The sequence below is a fragment of the Eurypyga helias genome, unplaced genomic scaffold (assembly GCF_000690775.1).
Source record: "Eurypyga helias isolate BGI_N326 unplaced genomic scaffold, ASM69077v1 scaffold36522, whole genome shotgun sequence".
NCBI lineage: Eukaryota > Metazoa > Chordata > Aves > Eurypygiformes > Eurypygidae > Eurypyga > Eurypyga helias.
The window spans coordinates 1,058-21,932 of NW_010238477.1; the positions used below are offsets into that span (position 1 = coordinate 1,058).

Genomic DNA, 20,875 nt, shown 5'->3' on the forward strand with positions numbered 1-20,875 from the left:
ACATTACATTATAGTTATTAAAATACTGTGTTGAAAAGATAATGATGTGTTGCCAAGCCTCAATATTTGAACTTGCAGTTGTTGCTGAGGCTCAGAATTGTTTGGTAATGTGATACGCTGTGTCTTCCTAAGGAATTAAAGCAGACTTCTCTTAGGAGGGACAGGAAAATTTCTCTGCATTCATTTGCATTCTGCAAGAAGTACTGTGAGCTGGGCAAGCAGATGTATTTAACTTGGGTGTCTCTGAACAATGAATTGTTAAAGGTAAAGGTTTCTGTGTGGAACTAGGGGGAAAAAAAAGGGCCTCTATGCATCTTTCTTACTGTATGTACACTAAAGTAATAGTTGCTTTGTGGAATAATTGATGCAAAAGTGGAACTGTTGAGTAAAGAACAAGTTCATCTGCTCCGATATCCATAGCTGTCTTCTACTAGGAAAAGACAAGACTGATGGTATGGAAGGATACCTTTTGTCACTGCCTGATCCCCAAACTGAATTAAGAAGTGTCTTTTCTGTCTGCCTGTTACCACTACACATACTGACCTGCAATCTTGTTCTTGTATCTTCCTCAAAAAAGACAGGAGGATAAAGACCCTGGGTTACAGTGTCTGCTCTTCACCTGCTCTGTATTGCCTTGCACTGCATGGATGTGTCACCTCCTGATGCCCTGCATGGACTGCCTGCCAGTCTACTGCGCAGTTCTGTACTTCTCTAGCTAGTCTAGCATGTCTGAATAATATTGACATTATCTTCATGCTTTCACTTTATATAGCATCCTAATAAGCTTAAACTCTTTTGATACCTTCAAAAATAGTTTTGTTGCTTTGTTGTCTAGGAACAATCTGATGGTCTTAACGTTAAGAATGTTTTTCTTCTTAATATTGCAGTCTCAAAACATAAGATTTGCTCAACTTCCCTACAATGCTTGCTCCTAGGAAAAGAAAAAGGGCATTAAACTATCACAAGCCCTCTGATTCCTTCCTTTTTTTAGCGGTGTGCCTAGGCTGAAACTAGCATGAGTAGAAACTTCTACCTTCCTTCTTCTTCACTGAGGTTTGCTAACAGATGTTATCAATCCTATAACTTTTTAAAAAATCTATGAGATACAAATAATTCTTAAATCTGACAAATCCATTTTCCAAAAGGAAAGATATTCTACAATTCAATTTATCTACAAATTCTTTTTCATAGTGGCAGGTGATTGTGTGAAGGACAGTGGGAAATTCTAGTTCAAATCTGAAGTCGACAACTTCAGCTTGATTCTAATACTGATTTCTAATTTTTCCTGGCAGTGTTTGTCTTTCCTGCCTTAATGCCTGATCTTGTCAATCACCTGAAGCTTGATTTTCTTACTTATTCTTTAAGATTTTGTGAAGTGACACTGCCAGAAATACAGTAAAGTAGCTTTGAAGAAGATTCATAAGAAGAACTAACTTCAAAAAGAAAAAATATGAGTCAATATAATTATTTAATTCTTTTGTTAACATTGCCTGGGGGATCAGTGAAAATGTCACAGAGGAGGATAACGTTTTCTATGTGGTAAAGTTGAAGAGTGAATGATAAATTGGAGTTTCATGCCACTGTGAAATCTGATCTAAAGCCCTAAACTTCATCTGTTGGCCATTATGTCCTGCATATGTTATTTATTTAACTTAGGATAACAAGAATGTCTGAATGAGAGGTTGGTAATGTTGGTGTATTTCATAATCTATTTCCAGTCACCACTGAGGGTACAGGTAAATCAGACTGTTTATTGCATAGAGCTCAAATAATCATGAAAAAATGGAAAATGCTCCACTTCATCATTTTATTTTTTTAAAATAAATATAACGAGTTTTACGCAGCGTTTTTCTTCAGGTATTTCCAATGGAAAATACTTCCTTTTACTCCTTCAAAAAATTAAAGCTGTGAATATAGAAATTCTGTCCATAGCAACATACACACAGTTTTGTGGCTATGCAGATTTCATTAATAATGATTTATGGTGATACTTGATTTTGATTTAATAGTTTTCTTGTCTATTCCTGGAGAAGAACAGCGCACATGAGATATCAAAGTTGAGAATTCTTAATACCACAGGCCAGGAATTACAATGAGTAGTAGCATATAGTATTTTTATTTTCTGTAAAGCTGTGTAAACTATTTTTCGTAACTGTTTCTGGTGCTTTCCCAAATGACAGCTCCCAATTGCTATATAGTGTGGTGATGTCTAAAATATGAAAGCAATGTCTTTCTAACAGCTTGTAGATATTTTTAATTCTTCAGCCTAATTAATCTAAATAAATTAAGAGAATTAAATGGCAGTGGTTAAAGTGAGGTTAACTTAGTGGATTGTGGTAGCACATTTTACAGATCATCAGTCTGCCTGTTTGGGAGGTGTAAGCATTGTGCCCGTAACAATGTTAAAGGTAATTCTATTGCACAAAATTTGAGCTATTTTCCTGGTCATTGCCCAGTTGTAGTTCCACAGATGATGTGTTTCTCCAGTTTTTCACAGCAACGTGTTGTGCGATGGGTGATGCAACATCACAGCAAACTGTGTAAGTTCCAAACATTGTCTGAAAGCCTTTGGACTAGTGATGGCTGTGGCTCAAGTCGTGTGTTCTTAGCAGTTCCTGTGTTTTGCTCTAGTGCAAAAAGAACGTGAGATGCAAAGTAAACTTTTGTTTATAAAGCTGAGAGCCTGGTGGGAACTGTTCACTCAAGTCTCAGGTTTCGCAGCCAGAAGGGAATGTCAGATCCCCTGATAGGACTGCTGCTCGTCTCAGGGCATGCAATTTTGTTCAGAGACCTCTGGCTTAGTCCCAGATTTAAATACACTGAAGCCTGTCTGGCAGTCAGGTTTCCTGCTAACACAGGTGGAGAACAGAGCAGCAGCTGCCCTCGGTGTCTGGGATCGAGGGTTAGCTATGACCTGGTGTGTGCTGCTGAAGGTGGGCGTGCTGTGCAGGGACAGAACACGAAGTCAGAAGAGACTGGATTTGGCTTGATGTTTAGTCGAAGAAAACCATTTTCGTATACTCTGGACTCCTCATTTTTCATTGATGGTATGGTGATCATAAAAGCAGCTGCCATCTGAGATGTGACAAACCCAGGAGTTAGTGGAGTTGGTCTGTTACTGTATGGCAGTGCAGTGGAGTAGTTTGTTTCCTGCACTGGGACGAGATAACAAAAGTAATAATGATAACCTTCAGCAGCTTGTACCCCGCAGAGTACAGGGGAATTTCAGCTGATCTGCTTGCTCTGCTCTAGCAGTATCGGCATAAAATCACAGCTGTTTCCCAAGTTACTTTTGTAATAAAAATCTACAGTAAGCTCTGCCTCCTCCTGCTGCTGCTCCCTTTCTTGGAGGCTGTGCCACTGGTGATCCATGGAAACAGGTAATCCTTTTCCTTCTTTCCTCTGCCACAGCATCTACATTGCCTGTGTTTGTGGAAGGGAAAGGCTGATCTCTTGTTGCTGCCTGGACTTTTGTCTTCCCTAATACTTTCTCACTCTTTGGTACAAAGTTCTTAACTAATATTTGCCTACTGAGCTATCAAGCTGCTGGACCAATAATCTTTTGCCCTCGCACGAATAATTACATTTCCTAATGACTCTCTAACTATTTCTGCAACAGAAATAATGGAAGTTTAATGTCTAACTTAGAATCATAGAATGGTTTGAGTTGGAAGGGACCTTAAAGACCATCTAGTTCCAACCCCCCTGCCATGGGCAGGGACACCTTCCACTAGACCAGGTTGCTCAAAGCCTCGTCCAGCCTGGCCTTGAAGAAACTTGCTGAAAACCATCACAGAAACAAAAATGGAATGCTTCTGTCCTACCCACGTTAGAAATTTGAACTTCTGAGTTTAACCTACTTTATTTCCTTCAAGAATAAAGATGATATTTAGTAAATCAAAATCCACACCAAAGAAAAAGTGTTTGAACTCATTAATTCAATCTGGATTTCTAGACCCACTCAACAGAATGTAAAATATGCTTGACCTCCCGTGAGTATATTCATGTTTTCCATGGCTGCAGTGTGTTCTGTTAAATCTTTAGAGGATTCAGCAACGTAGCAATTTCTTCAGAATACTTTTTTTTTTTCTTTAGAGAATGACAGCAAATAACTCTATCAAATAAAATTTACTGAATAACTAATTTTGAGCAACCATAAAAGAATGTTAATTTAGGTAGACTTTAATCAGTGTGTTAGAGTTGTGTTAGATTAAATCTGATAGATTATGACTCACCTTTCATGTACATATGTAGTTAATATATCATTATTTGGCTAAGGCTTTTTTTGGAAGAAATTTCAACATAGTAATTCCTTGCAAATTGTGACAATCACTTCAAACAGTCATTAAGCATATGGTCACTTATATAACACTTTTCAGCTCCATGATTGGATCATTTTCTTTCTTGAAGTAAAAAGATAATTGTTATTGGTGATTTCATATCTCCAGCAACCTTGGAGCTGTCTGAATGTACTCCTGGGCAACTGGCTGTAGGCGGTCCTGCTTGACCCAGAGGGGCTGTTCCAGATGATGGCCAGAGGTCCCTTCCAACCTCAGCCCTTCTGTGATGCTGTGACTGACTAAAAGAAATAGCAAAACACACGAATACTGCCAGCCAAAGAAACAGTCTTATTGTAATGGTTCATCACAAATCCTTTTTCAAACTATTTTATGTCACAGTTTGTACAAATGGCATTATAAACCACCTTTTTTTTTTTTTTTTTTCCTCCTAGGGACATCCAAGTCAAATTTACTCAGTTTAACACTAAACAGATATTAAATCTATCAGTCCAGAAAATTCATTTGCAAGTTCAAGTGTTTTTTCTGGCTGATGTGTTATTACCAGTAGAACTACAGGAACATTTCTTAGTGAATAATAGTTCTCTAAAGGACAATGTTGAACAAAAGTAACAACAAATCTTGTTCAAATTCAGTGAATAGTTTCAGCAAGGAAAAAGAGTCTGAAAAGTCAAGTTATTCTGTTTCAACCTTTTAAAATTAAACACTTAAAATTTTATTTCAAAACATTATTTTTCTCTGAAATGTGTCCTTCATATTTTTAAAATTAATAGCTAATTAATCTTAAATGAAGAACTGGACATTTAACTTGAAGCTGAATTAACATTTCCAGTAAAAAAATCTGTATTTTATTTGAAGTGTTAAATTTACGTGGCTCAAAATGGTCTTTTTAAAGTTTAGCTACAAAATCATACTTTATGAATCCTATAACTTACAGAGACTCAAATGACAGAGAAGGAGCAAGCATATAAAATCTTCTTCAGTGTAGTTACATGGTAACTCATTCCCAATAGAGATGAGTAGTCCATCAGGTAGGACGTAAGTCCATAGGCATTTTGAAACCTGGAACTATCACAATGATTACCTGCTTTCCACCAAAAATTTTAAGAACTATTTAATCGTACATGTTTTAGTTTTCTGTCAATGCTGTGAATCTTTTTAATTTCCATTTTCTATGTCTCCATATGTTTTCACATTGAAATTTCAAATTTCTCGTATTTCGACGCTGTTAAAAATCAAGGTCTTGATCTTTTACTTAATAGTTGATGGGTTTATAGAGTTCTGCTCAAGACCAAGAAACATCTTAACCAGTAAATAATTGCAGACAGGAAACAGATGCTATTCCAGCTCTGCAATGGGCCTAATTTGTTTTATATTAGCGCCCATACACACGTTATTCATTACCTTCTGGCATAACACAAAGCTTCCTTTTTCAAGCCTGCTGTCACATGACACTTAAAACAATGGAATTATAGAAGCTGAACAGAGGAATGTTACTGCTACTTTGAAGGGAGAAGGAATCCAGTTTATGGGTTATACTTTATTCTAAACTTGCAATTTAATCCATTTGAGAGAGTTTTCCATAATGGAATAGGGAGAATGAGGTATTAAAACCATTGTTATAAAGACGTATCCTGAATTATGTTACTTTTAATGATTAACTTCATAACCTAAAATTAGTCCCTGCCTTCTCTTCTGGTTGGGGGTTTTTTTCATTATGAAATAGTATGCAAGTCATAATGTTCCTTGTGTTTCACTATAAACTGTGCTATAAACTTTGACTGTTGTGCACAGTGATCAGCAGGTAGCAGGCTAGAATGCTTTGAAAATTATTTCTTTAATATTTCCATGGTACAAGTCATGTAGTGAAATTACCCTAATTAATTTCCCCACTGCAAGCACATTTATAATGTAGAAGACAGGCTGGGTTTTAGTTTTCTTTTTTAATTCTAAATCTCTCTCTCTTAAGCACGTGTAAGGGAATCCATAGCTTGAAATTAAACCTATTAAAGGAATAGTCTAATTTTTAAACTGAAATTTTTAAAATTAGTAAAATCTAAGTTAGAATTTCCTACTCTGGTAGACATAAGTGCTACTGCAAATTAAAATGTCTTGCCTTTCTGATTTTATGAGTGACTGATTTTGTAGAATTGTTAAATAACTTTTTGTGAAATTGCCTTAGGTTAAAGGAAACTTCTTAGATTAAAAAATAAAAAGATATGTTAGAATTATATGTGCCCTTTGCTGTTCATTAGATCTAGCAGACTTCTTTCTGTGAAGCAGCAAGACGAGGCTGAGGCATGAGCTGTATGGTGGCCAAAAACTGGAATTCTGGAGAGAGTGGAGTTGTAGTTCAAACTTACAAGAACTGGTATAGAGCATCAGCATAAGTGTCAGGAGAAAGAATCAGAAAAGCCAGGGATGTTAAACAAATAAAGCAAACAAACAAACAAACAAAACCCAAAACAAAACCACAAAGAAACCTCAGCAAAACATGCTATGTTTCTGTGATGGCAAAGACTTAAGAATTAGGGCTCGAGTAATAAGAGAATAATAGGTTATACACTGCTCTTCAAAGTAGCCAGTTTTGCTGAAATTCTTGCAAATGCATGTAAGATTTATGGCTATGGCAGTTCTCCATCATGGCTGCCAATAATGGTAATTGTGGAGAATGGCTACATAAGGCTGAAAACTGTTAAGTATGGCATCTTTCACTCTAAGGGAAAAAGAGGAAGATGTGGAAATTCACAAACTAGTGGCCTAGTTTCAATTATCAACAAATAAGTATGGAGGTACGAAGTCTTAATGACAGAATATATTTATCAGCAACAAATCATGTCAGATTCCCTCAATTTATTCCTTGAAAAGGCCGAGACACTGTGAGTAGAGAAGAAACGGTAGATGTGTGCTATTTTTAACTTTCACTCTATGTGAAATGACTTTTGAAATAAGTAAGGGGATATGGACCAAGATGATACGAGGCTGTTGGTGATTCGCTGTCAAACCCTGAAGATGTATCGGTGGGGGCTAGACACATCCCAGCGTGTCTGGGGTGACATTCAGTGTTGTCATGAGTCATTCAGCTGCTGGAGTGGAGAGCACGCTTAGTAATTTCTCATTCAGCATCAAGCCGGGAGGATCTGAAAGCATTTTGGGGGACAGGATTAGAATTCAAAAATTTTTGACAGACTGGAGAAATGGCCTGAATTAACCAGGAGTGTTTATGTGCAATCACTCTGGTGTGCTCAGTCTGCGTCAGATTTTTGACCAGATGGGGAGAGTTCAGGACAGGTCAGCAGGGATGACCAGAGACCTGGGCAGCATTGTCTGTGAAGGAAGGCTGAAAACTCTGGGTGGTCAGTCACGGTGAGGGAGGTGTATGAGCCCCAAAATGGGTGAAAAGCTTCTGCAAAGAGACAAGGAATAAACTGTTCTCCATTTCCAGGGGAAATGAGACAGACGTAATGAGCTTTAATGACAGGTAGGGAGATTTAGAACAAACAGAATAAAATTGCTAACGGTAAATCCTGGAATATATTGCCTGGAAATGCTGAGGATTCTCCATCATTAGAGATTTTTTACAAGGGAGGCAGGGAGGGGGACTAAAACTGGGAGAATCCTAAAACTGTGCTCTTTGTTGTGCGTCTGTTGTAAATTTATTTAACGATGGCACTTTTTCTACGGTCTTGGAGAAGTCAGTAGACTGACTACAGGCAGCCTAAAGTGTATTCACTGAGTGTCATGTTTGAGCTCCGAAGCTCTAGCAGAGTTCTTTTGGACATGAAGATTTACTGCAGATATTTAATATGAGACATATGAGACAGTTAAATTCCTGCGGTCTAGTCAGTAATACATTCTTAGAACCCCCTGGGTTTAAAATAATATTTCAGTACTCAAATGGTTCCATCCAAACAGCACCATGAGATGTTATAAAGTCATGGGATTCAGGTAGGATTTGTAAGTTACTTTGAAAGCCTGGTGAAGGCTCTGGTCCAAAGATCACCGCTCAAAGGGCGCACATTGTTTTTCCCATGGTATGAATGTCTTACGTTTGCAGATATCACTAACAACGTGATGTAGATTGTTCAGTGACTGTACTTTAACGTTAGAAGATGGCCTTATGTGTGAAAAATCTGTTTTAGTAACTGTTAGTCTTTTTCGAGAGTTAGCTCTTCAGCAGAGGTTGTGGTCACTACAGGGTATTTGAACTGAGCAGGAGTGCATAAAAGCCTCATTGTCACAGATGTCTGGAGAACAGCGAGTCCGTCTCCCACTTGAAGCAGGACTACCACCAAAACGAGATCAGCTCAGCCACTGTTCTGTTTAGCCAAGTCTTGAAAACCTTGCTGGATCAAGATTCCACAGTCTGTCTGTTCCAGGGCTGATCCACCTTCCTTGTGAAATATGTTTCCTTTCCATCTGCTATGAATCTCCAAAGCTGCAACTCTAGACCATCTCCCCTTGTTTTACCACGCAGCACTATTGAGAAAAGTTTGATTCCATCCCCTTTTAACTCCTCATTAAGTAGTTGCAGGTTGCTATGGAACTGTCCCTTAGCTTCTTCCTCACGAGAGTAAACAAGTCCGGTTCCCTCAACCCCTCTTTGTGTCAGTGCCATAGGCCTCTGGAAAATTGGAAAGCCATCTGCATGACCCTCTCCAGTTTCTGCATATCCTCCCTGAATAAACTGGGGTGCCTCGAAACTGCACATTGTGTTCCTGGCATATACGGTTTCAGTCCACAAATACGGTTTCAGTTTTGTTTACTGTTGCAACACAGGTAATAATTAAAAGCATTAGTCTAAAATCAACACCCTGTTTCTGAACAAAGCTGTTCTGTTATATGCAAACCAAAGGGGAAAAAAAAAGAAAAGAAGAAAACCTGCAAAGAAGTGAAAGAGCCTTCTGAAAGTGTTCCATAAAAAAGGTTCGTTATTTGGCTTGACTGAAATCTTGACAGACTCATATGGCCACACACATGACTTCTGTGCAGATTGACTTAATTTAGATCAACTCGTCAGGCCACTAAAATAAAAAATTAGCAAGAGAGCTGATTTCGAACTCAAAGATAGAGATTGATGTCTTAAAGTAATTAGCAGCTACAAGCTTGTTCTTGTAAAAAAACTCAGTAAAGCAAAATATTCTAATGGAGGAATTATACCCCAGGAGTTGGCGCGGCTCTGGTCATTGAAAGATCCTTCTTCCCTTTTATTTAGAGTGTGTCCACAGGAGGAACTGTGGGCTGCAGCTCCAAGAGGGGCCAAGTACAACCTGCTGCCTGCTGTGTTTCTGGAGCACAGGACAGGTCTGGCTAAAATGAGTTCCCATTGCCCTACTCCCTCCTTTTCTCCTAGTGCTGTTCAGTCCCTGGGGTAACGAACGCTCCTGGCATCGCAGCCCCTCCCTGGATGCTGCAAGTCTCAGCCCCGGAAGCTCACACCGGCCGGCGTCCTTACTCCTGCTCTAACATTTGTAGCTCGTTTCCTCTGGCAGTTCGCAGCGTGCTCTGTCTCTGCACAAATGCTAACCATTGTTTCCTGCCTTCTTCAGCTAAAAATGGGGCTCGTGGGTCCCCTTCATTCTGGCTATTTCTAGTTAAACGAGAGGGAAGCAGACAAGTGGTGGGCCTTGCCTATCTGAAAGAAAACCTCATATAAACATCCTCAAGGAGGGGAACGCTCTATAAATCTTCATGGAAGGCATTCTAAAGACTTAAATTAGGGCATACTGGTTTTGAGTGTATGTTGTATCAAGCAGTGACCACCAAGAAAAAAAGGCATAGCCATAATTTTACTTCTAAAGTATAATACATTGTATTAATAATTATAAGATTTCATACAGGCTTAAGTGTCTTGTAGGTTGCGGCCCTGGTTTAGAAGTAGATATCTGCTTAGTGGTGATTATAGCATCACAAGCTGTAATTCAGAACTGCACGTTTCAACAAAATAATCTGGCATTTGGGATAATATAGAGTTGGATCCACCAGATGGCACGATATTTGCACCTTTTTGAGTTACTTACTTTATAGGTCAGACACGGTTTACGGCGACAGCAAATACGGCTGCACACAGTCGTGCAATGTCGAACATAATTGTTCACAGGTCATAAGGCAGAACATCATTGTAAGAAAAAAAAAAGTGTGTGGATGTTTGGTGGGAAATAAGCAAATGATGGTAATAAAGAGATGAGAGTTTTAAGTGTTTGCTCTAGGCAGGCACTGAGGAAGAAAGTTCTTTTTGCAGCACACAGCGTTCTCTAAATGAGGAAAAAACGGAGTCTTTAAAAATGCTTGTTACTATCTGCCTGCACATTCTGGATAGTAGGTCATGGAATGATATTTTCTTAATATGCCCAGAGAAGGTTCTGAAAAATAAGTCATGTAGCAGGCAGGATCCAGGGCCGTGACCTCAGAGCCTAGTTAATTCTGCCAGCCCCGCTGAAGACATTTCCATATGGTTGCGCTGACAGCCTTACCACGATACAGGATTCTTTCATCTTTGTTAATCTATGCAATCAAGTGGGTAAAGGATGCTGCACTTTTGTAAATATCTTAAAATAAATATAGTTAATACCGAAAATCGGACCTTAAGACAAGTCAATCACTGGGCCGGCACTAAGAGGTACTGCCATGAGAGATTGGGTGCAGAGGCAAGTCTTAGGACACATCACACTTTTCTGAACTTCCCTCATTCTATTTTCCATGAACGAGGGTTGAGAATCTGGCCTCTGACCAGTGTTGAGGAGAGCAGTCCTGGAAAGGCCTTGTCAGTGGCAGGGATTGGTGGCTAATCACGGGTGGCTCTGTGCTGGAAAGTTGCATGACTTGTAAAGTTATTATAAAAAACTAAAGCAAAAAACCAGCAAACTAAACAAAACCTTGCTAGTCTTCCATTTAGGAACTGAGGTTTACTAAACCAGCAGTTTCTTCAGTGGCTTGAGCCTATCAGGCAATAAGTAAACTGAGAAAGTGGCTATGTGAAAATATCTCCTGGCGAACCATGCCAAGATACTTTCATATTCCTGTGAATTTGCTGCAGAAGGATAGGTTTGGCATCATCACCCGTGATTTGTTCTCTTTTGCAAAGCAGACAGCTTGGACTTAGAGATACTGTCAAGCATTATTAACAAGACCCAGACTGCTCTTTACTGTTAAATTTTAATGGATTTCCAAAGATAGGAATGTAAGAAAATATTTTTTACCTCTTCTTCATATGAAGATCTATTTTTTTCAGTATTTTTGGAGGCAAGAAACTGTAGAAACAGTATGTCAATGCATGCACTACAGTAAATGCCACCAGAAGGCTCTTGCTGTTCCCTATGCCAATTCTGGTTCTTGCCAGAAAATGTAAGTGACAGTAACATGTGAGCTGCCCTGGCTTCTTGGGGTGGTTTCATCCCTCTGTGATTCTGCCACACGTGGCTCTCACGTAACATTCTGCTGTACACTGAGTAAACAGGCACTGGGGCCTCATCACCTTCAGAATTGTTGCGTCACGACCTACTGCAAGGTCTGTGAATGTCTTTCATTTGTTTCAGAGGACCATCCAAAACAGAAATTGTAATAGCGAGTGAGGAGATGAAGCATCAAAAATGGCTGAATCTGCACGCAGACTGGAAGAATAAAAATGCCTCTACTTTACACGCACTTCTAGTGAAGGGGTAAGTAACGAGACTTATTTCACTGCTATGGGTAGTCAGCAATGGAGGATGACAAAGTTCCTTTGTTAAACTCTTTTTTTCCAAGAGATCTGTGTATAAATCCCAGCACATACTCATGGGAGTTGCTAAGATACAGTCTGTAATGATTTTAGTGTCTACTACAAGTGTAGTTGCTTTTGAGTCCACCTTGTGAACTCAAAAGGGCTCATTCTGCTAGACTAACAGCATTTGAGTGACACAGAGGTGACATAGGACTAATAGCATTGAGTGACATAGAGGAGATGGCCTTGAGGCACCTGGACCAGACACAGTCATTAAATCCCTGCTGACGAAGAAAATCCAGCAGTACTATACAGCGAAACCTGCATCCTCGGCAGCCCTTGTAGTTTGGATTCATCCATGTGGAGCGACCACAGCTGCTCCAGCAGAAGCTATATCCACTTGCAGTAGTTTCTTTAGCAGCTCCTCTGGCTTCAGATGGTGGTGTATTCCTTGTAATTAACTCGGCTAAACAGGGAGTTGGTAATGAGAAGCCAGGATCTCATGACTGAGACGTGTGTGACTCGGCAGAGTCAATGGACCTAAACCAGGGCAGAACTGGGAGACCCACCTAATCCCCATCTGCAACTGCCTTCTTCAGAAAGCAATTTGCTTGTTTCCCTGTCCTCTTTCAAATGCCTAGGAGATTTCAGAACATCCTTCTTCCACAGAAAATCCTGTTTCCCACGGAAAGACTGTCTTGTCTAAATGTAGAGGTACAACATGTGTGAAGACACAAATCTGAGGAATACATCTCCTCCTCTTTTGCTTGACTCCATTATTTTCTGTAGGGAAAAAAAAAAGATTATGGCTGCAAGCATCTACTTTTGCTTTCCTACATCTCAGCTTTCTGCTAGTTCTGTTTTACATCAGTATTTTCCCTATTCATTTAAATTCTCTTTTATTCCTTCACTAGAAGAAGGGCCAGTACACAATGGTATCTGATACTTGAAAAAATTCTTCTGAACTCTTCTATTTCCTTTCTCATTGTCTCTTTCCACTACCCTACTGGTACCTAAATGCTTTCCTCCAGAGTAATACAGGAATAAACACCTTGGGTTGTGACCAGATGCAAAGGCAGGCCCACAGTCGTATTCTGTTCAGTCACTGAAGTGCAAAGCAGAAGCGTCAAGGTACTTGGACATGTTTGAAAGTGGTCTGCTAGGAATATGTGTGAAGGGATGGATTTGAAGCCTCTGAGTTACAAGATCTGGTAGGAAAAGATCTAGGTTCATCCAAAGTACAAGTTAAAGGAGAGAAAACATCAGTAATGAGGATTATTGATAAAGCTATTACAGAGATGAAAGTAATATGTAGGAACAGATGTTCCCGTCTCCCCGAATCCTGAAAATGGCTAACAAGAAGGGAGAAGCGAAGGCCTTGCATGAAGGGTGAGGATGGCTTTGTTTGACCTGCCTCCCACCCCACAGGAGGACCCGCAGGCCTGCGTCACTTCTCACGTGCCTGGCTTGCACAGGGGACAATACGCCTTTAGTCTCTTCCCAACAGGAAGCCAAGACAAGCCCAGGAGCTGGGAAGTGCTCTTGAGCCCTGCAGGATGGGTGCTTTCACCTGGATCAACTTCAGCATGCGAACCGTGTGTATGTTGGGTGTTTGAAGGAGCCGTCAGGCTCCTGGATCACTGGGAACGCGGGCAGGAACTAAAAAATGCACCACTCATTTCATAAAGTTTGGGTGAGAGCCAATGGCACTGTGAAGGGTTTGCACACATAAAGTTTAGTTTTTTCTTCCAGGGCTGCCTGTTTGGTAAATCAGAGACATGAGTGTGGCTGGTCTCAGTTTTAATCCATGTATTTTTCTTTTTTACGGAGGGCAAACGCCCCTCAAAACTGCGCACAGGATTTTCTTTCCTGAAACGGGTGGTCTGTCTCTAGTAACAGCATTCTGTGGTCCGCGTTTTCAGGAACAGAAAGCAGGCTGATCTGCACAGCGTGGGAACGGGGCGTGCACGGTGTGAAGGGCAGCGGTCGGGTCGGCTCACAGATCCGACCTGACCTGGCGAGCTCACTGGCTTGTGCCCACATTGCTGCCTAGGACTGGAAATCAAACGCAGCCTCTCTTTAGGTGGCTGACTGAGATTACAGCCTTCCAAGAATTACCTGGGGAAGAGCTGATGTGGGTGCCCGCTCTAATTTAGCTCTACACCTGCCTCAGAAAAGCACGTCTGGGGTCGGAATGAAAAAGCGGCGGAGCTGCGAAGGCAGTCAGCTGGCTGGGCAACGATGCTCGCTGTTGTAACAAGGATCTCTCTTCCTTTGACAATCTCACTTCTTTCCTCTCTCGTCTGAAAATTTTCTACAGAAATGAAAATTTTCTACAGAAATGAAAATTTTAGGTATTTTAATACTTTTGCAAAATTCCTGGATTTTTTTTGAAACACCCAAACTTTTTGGGCACGAAACATCACCTGTAATCAAAGGTGCTTCAAAGAAAATTCCGTCCTTCGGCCGTGAGGAAGAGGACAATGGCCATCTCTGTGCCATCAGGTGCCACAGATCAAGACCTGACAGACAGCACTTCCCAGCTGACCGGGGAGCTGGATCCGTGCCCAGAGAGAGAGGCAGTCTGCGAACTGTAGCACCCACTCATGAAACGCAGTGTAAAGCTGAACCCGTATTTTGAATTATCTCCAGGCAGACGCTGGAAACCAGGGATGAGCTGGCGTAAGCAGCTCCTTGGGATTCTTTGTACGGTCTGGGGGGAATTTTTAACACCTGGTTCACCACAATGAGCCCAATACCTGTGCTGATTTGCAAATTGCCAAAGATTACATCGATTAATTGAGATCTCCACCCTGTTCTTGTTTCGATATTTAGGCAGATGTGCCGAAGCAGAAGCAAAGTGGCTCTTTCCTGCACTAAAGAAGGTAAGAGGGAAGCACGTATACAACAAAGATGCTTTTCAAGATGTGTTAGATGCCTTTCAGAAATGCAGATGTTTTGGTTCATTCTGAAATTTGACTAGATTTTAGCAACGTCCAGTTTTACATTGTTTTGGGTTTTTCCCACCCCCCTCTATTCCGTTTCATCAGTGTTTCTTATTTTTTTGACTACACAACTGTGTATTGCCGTAGCCCAGTTCTGCTCCCAAAACATGAATTTTATCAGCAGTCAGGTTCCAAAACCTAATTCGATAAAACTTCCAGCTGCAGATACCCTTCACCACCAGAGTGGTTATGGGAGTTGTGACCGGTTTACTTGTAGCTCGAGGGACGGAAGAACCCGAAGTAGAAAGCTACAGGCTAAGTCCGTAGGCACGGCAGACTGTGCAATTTAAGTGGTGTGAAAATGCAGAAATTCTTCATCTTCAGTGCTGTTCTGCAGGCAAGGAGAGCTTTGCTGAGGAACACTTAAATTATGAATTAGCATGAGACAATGAAAACGAATCACAAAGAATGACCTAAATGTGGGAAACTAATGAAAACATTTACTGCTCTTTTCAGATAAAAAACTCTTAGGGGCTTGTCGGAGGTGTTTGCTCCTGACATGTGTTGATTTAAGTGCACTTAAAACCCCGTGCCCGCTGAGGCTGGGTGACCTCAGGAAGAATTACAAGTTAGAAATAACCATTGCTCCAATTTTATTTCTTCGCCACTAAATTCCCGCAGCCAAACGCGGTGGCAGCCTACCCTCCCTCAGGAGGCTGACTGCAGAAAGTGGCCGTGTTCTTTTGTTCTCTAAATCAGACTGAGCATAAACAGGGTAAGTAATAAGTCTACCACCTTAAAAATCCGGAATATAAAGTGAAACAAAAGTGAAGGGCTAACTATTTCAGAAGAGTGACAGTCTGGTATCATTTGCAGTGGAAGTAGAACGGGCAGAGTGCTGGGGAGGCAGGATCCCAAACTTAGCGTGGTTAATATTTCAGGCTGAGCTGGTCAAAATTATTACCAGGAGAGCAAATTCTTTGTTATAAAGGAAAGACGAAAATGACTCAATATGCGTGATACTATTGTGTGGTGGCTGATGACTTCTTTTACCATATTGTTGGCTGTAATTTCACGACTCGGTGCCCAGTTTTCTTGCAGGAGGTCTCGTCTGCGCTGCTGCTGTGCTAACGATTAACTCCCTTCTGCATCTGTTCCTCCCCAGACTGTGGCCGTCGCCCAGCTGCTCGCATGAACAAGAGGATCCTTGGTGGGAGGACCAGTCGCCCAGGCCGATGGCCGTGGCAGTGCTCGCTGCAGAGCGAGCCCAGCGGACACATCTGCGGCTGCGTTCTGATTGCAAAGAGATGGGTCTTGACAGTGGCACACTGCTTTGAAGGGTGAGAGGGCTCAGACGGTTTTACTGTTCATCCAGACTTGCCCGGGGGAAGGACCGAGGGCAAACTCTACCAAATCACTTGATTATAGAGTTCATAAAGTGAACTCTACCAAACACGCTGGGGGTGGGCGATGGCTGTCGCAGAGCGGCAGATCACAGGGGCCTGGTTTCAAGAGACTGAAAAAGAAAGGGAATGGCATAAACCAGCACCAGTTTAGGTTTTCACACGCTTTATTATTCATTGCTGGTGTCTTTACTGATGAAAGCTAAATGAAGATGCAGGGAAGCTCGGTGATTTTAGCAGGAAATGGGAAAAGGAAGAAGACCAAAACACTAATCCTATGGCTCTCACACAACTCCCATAGTGTGGCCAGCAGGTCGAGGGAGGGGATTCTGCCCCTGTACTCTGCTCTGGTGAGACCCCACCTGGAGTGCTGCATCCAGTTGTGGAGCCCTCAACATCAGAAGGATATAGACGGGTTGGAGCGAGTCCAGAGGAGGCCACGAAGATGCGCCGAGGGCTGGAGCCCCTCTGCTATGGGGACAGGCTGAGAGAGTTGGGCTTGTTCAGCCTGGAGCAGAGAAGGCTCCGGGGAGACCTTATTGCACCTTCCAGTGCCTGAAGGGGCTACAAGGAAGCTGGAGGGGACTTTTTACAAGGGCCTGTAGTGACAGGACAAGGGGTAACGGGTTTAAATTGAAAGTGGAGAGGTTTAGATTGGATATCAGGAAGAAGTTCTTCCCAGAGAAGGTGGTGAGGCACTGGCACAGGTTGCCCAGAGAAGCTGTGGATGCCCCATCCCTGGAAGTGTTCAAGGCCAGGCTGGATGAGGCTTTGAGCAACCTGGTCTAGTGGAAGGTGTCCCTGCCCATGGCAGGGGGGTTGGAACTAGATGATCTTTAAGGTCCCTTCCAACCTAAACCTTTCTGTGATTCTAAAAAATAATTCTGGGCACCAGCATAGAAATGACCCTGGAAAAATGTTGTGACCATTAGTGAAAATAAACCCCAAGTATTTACAGTGCAGCTGACATACTGAAGTAACTGCCTTTTGTAATTATGAACACTACACTCCTTTATTAGGATTGGAATCATTAAAAAGCCAGTATTAACCACTACTCGAGGCCCTCTGGTATCTGAGGCCCTGTGGTGGATGGACAATCATCTGGAGTGCAGAGGAAGTTTACACGTCTTAGGATTTGTCTTGGTCATTGTCAGCTTTTTGGTGTTAACATTTCTTTTTAACGAACTCCAGATTCAAGAGGGAACTTTATTACCTCATTACTTTTGTCCTGTACCGAAGTAATTTAATTGGGTTTCTAAAGATAATTGAAGTGTGTGTTTTCTGCTGTAGTTAGCGAGTGCTTTTTTTGCTACGCTGTTGTCATCAGTGCTTAATCCTGCTTTAAACTGGTACTTGTTTACTGGAAATTATTTTAGACTACACTAAACACCTTCCTTTCTGTTCAAGACGGCAGGAATTCTGTGGTAAGCAAGTATCTCTTGACTGACATTTCTTTATCCCATTAATTATTCCCTTTTTCAGTAAGAATTTTGTCTGTTTATCAAACGCTGAGTTCTTTGGCATTTGTTGGGGTTTTTTTCCTGGCTCTTGATGGCTCTTGTGGTAGGGACAAAGGCTTTTGTGTCCAAACCGGACGACGTCAGGCAGGTGATAGCATGAGTATCTCAAGGTGAGAGGCTACTAATGGAAATGCCAGAGGAAATGATATCGGAGAGACCTCAATTCTGACTATGACGTCACGTTGAGCCCTAAGGATGTTCAAGAACTGATTCCATTCAGAGAGAAGCAAAGTCATAACCAGAAAGAGTAACCTAGCTAACCCTCCTTCTAAACTAACAGCACTAAACCTGAATAATGCAAACAAGAATATTGTCTTTATCGGGTTTTGGATCCTGCACAAGGAACTTCTCTTCTTTCCCGTTCTATTTTTAAGGAAAGCTAAGCAGTGTCTGGAATATTTCTTTACCTTTGGAAGAACTTTTTCTGGTGATCTAAAATTCAGGGTGGAATTTAGAGGCAGTTCCTTCAGCAATATTGGACTGCTACTTAATTTCACGGGTAAGAGATTTCTCTCAGTAGTGAAAGATCACAGAATCATAGAATGGTTTGGGTTGGAAGGGACCTTAAAGACCATCCAGTTCCAACCCCCCTGCCATGGGCAGGGACACCTTCCACTAGACCAGGTTGCTCAAAGCCTCGTCCAGCCTGGCCTTGAAGACATCAGGGATGGGGCATCCACAAGATAAGCAAAGCAGCATGTCAACTTTAAAAGGAAAAATTCTCCCATTTTTGTCAAATGGAGAAAGACTGACACTACATTTTGGAGCTGTTCACCCGCCCCTCGTTTAGGGCTATATAATATCTACGTGAGCTCAGGGTATGGCATACAAGAGGCCTCTTTCACGTTTGTGTTCTAAATGCCTCGAGTACTAAGATATTTTGGTTTAATAATTCTTTGAGTAGTTAAATGAACATTTTTCTGTTCTGCCTCTCCCAATAGATATGAGGGTACGTTCCCAGCAGCCTGAAATCTTTAAATTCTTCATTTGTGTAGCTTGATACAGCAACAGCAAGGTCATCCCTGATACGAAGTATTTAAAAACTTTACCAAACCAACCAGATAAGCCAACAATTAGAACAGATTTTGAAGTGCTGTGTTGCTTTAAACAAAATGCTCCATTTTGTGGTGTTTGGTGAAGTTCGTGTGACGTTTGGGATACAGAACATGAGGCCCGTGTAACAATAACGCAGCAGAAGGTATTAATGCAAGTAGGCATGAATACTTGTAGAGGGCAGAAATGGAAAGAGCTACATTAAACACTGTGCCCTTTGCCAGTGTTATTAGTACAGTCCCCTGAGTTTTGTCAGGGTTGGTTTGAAATGCATTACACCAAAGCATCCAAGATATTAAGGTTTTTTTTTTTTCTGGGCCGTAGGACAATGCATTCTGGCTGCGACCGCTCGTAGCTCTGAGCGATGCTTTTTTACAGCGTTGGTAAACACAATAGCTTATGAATAGTCTTGGCACTTCATCTTGCAACTTGTGGAGAAACTCGCAAAGCGATCATGATGGTAAAGTGATCATTAGAGTCTGAAATATTAGAATTTTCACGCAACTCAAGACAAAAATAGCCCTTATTTAGCAAGCAAATCTCTTTACAAATTACAGAAATTACAATCCTGTTGACTACTGTGAAAAAGCTGAAACTTTGCATCCTTTGATTTACGCTGCTTTGATTAAGCTTCAACCTTGTCAGAAGAGTTTAGTTACATGGAACTGGCTTTCATCAGTTGTGAAAAATACTGACTTTTCAGAGGGTTTTTAGAATCACAGGCTAATGAGGGATCCGTGACTTATCCTGTGACCAATTATGAGCAAGAGATTGCACCCTCCAAGCCTTTCATGGAGTCTGTGGTTTTTTCTGGTGTCTCAACAGACCCCAGCTCAGTCTTCCCACTTACATAGATAATTTTTGGTGATTATGGATGTTTACCAAAACAGTCTTCAACAACTGTAAGAGTCCAAGGAACCTTGGATCTTGGGCACGGGAAGTATGCTTGGCGCAGAGTGAATGCCCAATAAATAAGGGACTTTTCCCATGGCTATCATAAAAGATTTCATTTTCATAATAGAATGGGTTCTTTGGGATTCCTCTGGGATTTGAGCTGGACTTCCTGCTCTCAGCAATTCTACCCAACAATACTGTCACCCCAGAGTGAGCTGTACGTGCCAAGAGCGCGCACGTGAGCACCCAAGACTTGGGCAGGATCCAAGGGATGGTTCTGAGAGCCTTTGGCATTCAATGCGGCAACGAATAGGTGGTCATGTGCCTTTTGAAGGTGTGAGCTTCAGTTTGTTCGGCAGCAGGCAGGAGGGAAATGGAAAGGATTGCCGCTTGTTGCTCAGATCGTAGCTGTAAGTAATGATGCCCATGTACTCGTGTTTTTTTGTAGCACATGTGTGTGCAAGGCATTGCCAAGTGCAGTGTGCAGAAAGTCAGGGAGGAAAAAAAATCTCGGATATTTTTGCTTCAAAGAATGCTCTTGATGGAAATTTCCCGTTTTTCCTTTTTCACAAAGGCGAGAAAACGCAGCTGTGTGGAAAGTAGTGTTTGGGATCAGCAACCTCGATCACCCATCAGGCTTCACGCAGACCCGACTAGTGAAGACCATCATCCTCCATCCGCGCTACAACAGAGCCGTCGTAGACTACGACATCAGCATCGTGGAGCTGGACGAGGATATCAACGAGACGAGCTACGTAAGACCCGTCTGTCTGCCCGGCAAGGACCAGCTGGTTCGGCCGGACACCTACTGCTACATCACAGGCTGGGGACACATGGGCAACAAAAGTAAGATGGATATTGCGGGGACTCTTGGAAAAACGTGTTGGCCTTCTGCTGAGTTAATCAAATAAGTGATCCCATTACAAAGCTTTAGCCATCCGTACTATTACTGGGCCTTATTAAATACTAGGGAACGGTAACTACTCCCGAGGGGTCTGAAGGTTGTATTCAGAGCTGTACCGAGAAGGTACCGGATCATCTGGGTGTCGTGGTTTAACTCCGG

General features: G+C 41.7%; 1 protein-coding gene across 1 annotated transcript; it reads left to right on the plus strand.

Moving 5' to 3' along the window:
- Positions 1-11,295: 11,295 nt before the first annotated feature.
- Positions 11,296-20,658, plus strand: PRSS21 (protease, serine, 21 (testisin); the record flags this gene model as incomplete). The annotated part of the gene is made up of 5 exons (XM_010147859.1): positions 11,296-11,342; positions 11,834-11,956; positions 14,833-14,882; positions 16,108-16,282; positions 20,387-20,658. Coding segments are annotated over exons 1-5 (667 nt in total), but the record flags the coding sequence as incomplete, so codon positions are not given.
- Positions 20,659-20,875: the final 217 nt, after the last annotated feature.